The following is a 4,077-nucleotide window of genomic DNA, read 5'->3' on the forward strand; positions in this document are numbered from 1 at the left end:
CCGCAGGTAGGATCACTTGGTGGTGTTCTTGCTGATGTCATTCCATTGATGAAGCTTGAGCCGCTCACCTACCCCTGAGGGTGTGGGGTGGACAGGTGTGGCACATAAGTGTCTGGAGCAGAGTGAAGACTTCGCGGTTGTGGGCTTCTACCCACGAGGCCAAAAGGTGGACATGCAATACGGCAAGCCCGGTGAGCGGCCGGCTTCCGACGAACGCATTCGTGCTCTGCCCCTGCCAGACGAGGACCCTCTTTTCGGTGCCAGTGGACCTTTGCTCACGTGCTGGCATCCCTTGAGCTGAACCTACAAAAGAAGCAAAGGAACAGTACAAATGACAAAACAAGTCTCCATCTGGTGGCTGTGGAGAGTGTGTGGCTGTTGGATACGGCCATACTGCGCAGAAAGCACCGCTTCCCATCCGAACAGCGAAGTTAAGCTGCGCCAGGCGGTGTTAGTACTGGGGTGGGCGACCACCCGGGAATCCACCGTGCCGTATCCTTTTGGCCTCTTGCTTGCTTGCTTGCTTCCGGCTTGCTTGCTTGCTTGCTTGCTTGCTTGCTTGCTTGCTTGCTTGCTTGCTTGCTTGCACCATCATTTTTTACCCTTCATGTGACCTCTCGCTCTCCCTTTGGCCTTGTGCATTCAGGTAGAATCCCCCTTGTATTGTTTGGACACACATTCCTCAGGTGACATTCCTCTGTTTACAAAGTACAAATACTGGTGCATTTTGAGTTCTTTCTGTTTCTCAGTTCAAAGAAATTATCCAAAGAATAAGTGAGTACTGGAACATAAAAGAGCATCCCAAGATATTGGCCACTAGCAAAGTGTCATTTGGCCAAAGTGCAGATATGGGAGTTGTTGTATTAGAGGTAGTGCACAGGAGTTAAAAGAGAACCAAATATTGATGCTTGGGGAAAGGGGATCAATAGGGAGTTGGCTTTTGCTTTGTGGGGGATTAGATGTGGCACAGCTCAGTGCTCTGGTGCACTTTGGCCAGGAAGCCCTCCTTGTTCTATTTCTTGATGCTCATGTCAATGCTGATGGCCAGCTTGGACTTGTCCTTGGTGGCCATGGGCTTGAGCTCCACACTGCCTCACCTCATTGAGCAGCTGCACCTTGTTGAGGCCTTTGGTGCCAATTGACCCCTTTGAGATTGGCCTGGGCAAACAACAGCTCCAGCCAGGTCTTGTCCTTGGTCTCAACATGGTCCTTAACACCTGCCATGGTGAGCATCATGCAGTTTGTTCTTTGTGCCCATGTTGATGTAACCAAGTGTTCATGAAAAAGGGTCAGTGACCCTTTTTGCTTAGCACAAAAATCAAGGTTACAGCCCTGACAATCTGTACATGCTGCCAGTGAAAAAGAGCCACAACCCTTTTTTGTGAACACTTGGTTATGTGATTGTTAGAGAGTGATGATGAAGTTGTGTTGGTGGCTGATGTTGTCTGGTTAATGATGAATGCCCCCACTCCAGTCCCTTTATGACCACTGCACAGCTGTTCAAGCAGGGAGCCTTTCCCACAAAGGAACCTGGGAATATCTTGCCCTCTCCAAGTGGTGCTGGGCCAGCTCATTCTTGGCCCACACACAACCAGCCTAGATAGTGATGGCTCAGCAGAATTTCACGCCAATTAGCCCTTTGGCACAGCTTTGTGTTCTTTTTGGGCATCGGACTGGCAAGGGATCGGATGGGATGGGCGATGAGTGTGGAGGTTGATGGATACGGCCATACTGCGCAGAAAGCACCGCTTCCATCTGAATAGTGAAGTTAAGCTGCGCCAGGCGGTGTTAGTACTGGGGTGGGCGACCACCCGGGAATCCACCGTGCCGTATCCTTTTTGCTCTTCCTCTACAATCATCATCAGGTCCTGATTTGGATCCATCTCTCTCTACTTCGATGTTCTTCATCTCTTGTTTCCTTTTGCTCACTTTTTGATCCAAATTGAGTCCATCGTCTTTCGGCTTTGCCGCTTGGGTGTTTACTACATAACCGTGCGCGGGTCGGGCAGGTGGGCTTACTGAGCGACGGGGTAGGGGGAGCCGGGCCTCTTGAAGGTGTAGAGTCGGTAGGTCTCCCACCGCTGCCCCGTGAACTGGCCCACCTCCAAAATGCGCTCCGGTACGGGCACCACGTGACACTCCCACCCATCTTCCTCCATCTTCCGCAGGAACGTAGACACTCCCTACATTGAATGCGCGACGCACAGTTAAGCCGAGCAAGGCACCGGATGCCATGGTTGACGATGACGATGACACGACGAGGCGTTGTGGGGGGAGCGTACGGTTCGGTCGTCGGACAAGACGTGGTAGAAGACGCCGTCGGGCTTGAGGTACTTCTTCACCACACGGATGAGCGGATCCACGTTCTTCTCCATGTAGGTGAGCTCCGACCCGAGCATGATGTCGGCCAACTCCAGCTCGGGCTGTGGAGGCCAGACGACAAGCCACGCGTCAGTGCGAGGGGGTGAGTGTTGGGTGCCAACGTGCAACAGTACCTGGTCAAAGCCGGGCTGATCGATTTCGTGCCAGTTGAGGTAGGCCGCGGTGGTGCACTTGGAGATGTCCTTGGTGGCGTTCAATCGACCGCCGTCCATTTCCACGTTGCTGTTGATCTCGATGTTGTACTTGAGGTTGTCAACCAACTGCATGGAGAGGGGGGTGGGCATTATATGTCAGACTCAGAGCCTATAATGACAACAAGCATAGCGTGGCGGATGTGTGAAAGGACTGTACCTCGGTAAGGTGATCGGTAAGCACTACGTTGGCCGCAAAGTAGGCAGCAGTCAGACCAGGCAACCCCACGCCACTGCCCAGTTCTAACAACGAGAAAGAGAGGAAGCAGCCACACGGTCAGATCAGATCATCGCCAGGCGCGAGTCTAGAGTTTGTTCCAAGTGGAGTGTCGGGCATGCGCGCGTACCGATCACCTGCTTGCCAGCAAAGACGTTCTCATTCTCGAGTATCCACCTGGTGTTTGATGGACCAAGCACATTTTGTCACACTGGCGGAGGAGCGGCGGCGGAATTAGGGCGGTACCTGGCTTGGATGATCGCGGCGTCCCACACAGCACAGCCCACGCCTGGCGTGAAAGGTCGGTCAAGGTCAGCCCACGCACTGGCAAACAAAGAGGAGGGTGCAGAGGCGTACCAGCGTCGACGATGGAGAGCTCGCGCAGGTAGGTACGTAGTGGTCAAGGAACAGCGATTGATTGAAGAGTTTATCAAATAGTAACCTAATAAATAATAAACCTTGGGGAGGGTTCCGCCCGGGCAAAGCCCGCAAGGTTAAACTAATAAATAATAATTACGGAGATTAGATAGATAATTAAATGAAGGAATGGAGGATATATTTCAAGCTCGGACCAGGCCTTTCGCTTCTTGTCGAGCTTGCCAAAGCCTACGGTGCGCCTCTTGCTCTTCTTGCGCCCGAAGATGGCCTCCCAATGGCCGAAATTAGGATCGTCGGTCGGCAAATGCGCTGTCAAAAACCCAACATCAAGTAAGATTCAGGTCCTTAATTCGTGCAATTGATGAGGTGATGCCGCACCCCTGCTCTGCATCTTCTGGTCACAATTTCCGGACGGCGAATTTCGCGATGTTCGAGCTTGCTGAGAAAAGCCAAGAGAAAAGAAATTTTCAGTCGCAAGAATCTGTGGCGCGTGAAAACCGGCCGCAATTTGCCGAATGAGGTGGCAACACCGTTGAAGTGTCGACGACTTGCCAGTTTGTGTCAGCAAAAGCTCACCAATGAGAGGCCAACGTTTAAATTGCCCATTACGACAAGTGACGGCATATGCGGAGGAAGTGGCCAATGGGCGAGTCGATTTGCGGACCCTCGTCGGTGATTGGTGTATCCGGGCCGATGCAATCTGGTAGCCGGTTTCAAGTCGGTTTATGGAAAATCATTTGAATATTGCAAGCGGGCTTTTGGTAAAGGCCACGTGGTCTGACGGAATGGTTGCTCCACAACGCTTCCTCGCTGCCTGGCGCCAGGGCCGGTGGCTGGGTAGACCGGCCCGCATCGCTGGCAACCGCAACTCCACCCCGCTTTCCCCCGTAGCGGCAGCCGATCGCAACC

General features: G+C 52.9%; 2 protein-coding genes across 2 annotated transcripts; one reads left to right on the forward strand and one right to left on the reverse strand.

Annotated features, from left to right (window-relative positions):
• Positions 1–172: 172 nt before the first annotated feature.
• Positions 173–301, forward strand: ACA1_133110 (uncharacterized protein; the record flags this gene model as incomplete). Its single annotated transcript, XM_004341861.1, has 1 exon — positions 173–301. The coding sequence occupies one exon, from the start codon at positions 173–175 to the stop codon at positions 299–301; it is 129 nt and encodes a 42-aa protein (XP_004341909.1).
• Positions 302–2,015: 1,714 nt separating this feature from the next.
• Positions 2,016–3,478, reverse strand: ACA1_133120 (methyltransferase, putatative; the record flags this gene model as incomplete). The annotated part of the gene is made up of 8 exons (XM_004341862.1): positions 2,016–2,183; positions 2,283–2,423; positions 2,496–2,642; positions 2,734–2,816; positions 2,921–2,967; positions 3,037–3,079; positions 3,148–3,179; positions 3,363–3,478. Coding segments are annotated over 8 exons (777 nt in total), but the record flags the coding sequence as incomplete, so codon positions are not given.
• Between the last annotated feature and the right edge of the window lie 599 nt (positions 3,479–4,077).

This window comes from Acanthamoeba castellanii (genome assembly GCF_000313135.1).
Source record: "Acanthamoeba castellanii str. Neff unplaced genomic scaffold scf7180000084701, whole genome shotgun sequence".
In the NCBI taxonomy this organism is placed as follows: Eukaryota; Discosea; order Longamoebia; family Acanthamoebidae; genus Acanthamoeba; species Acanthamoeba castellanii.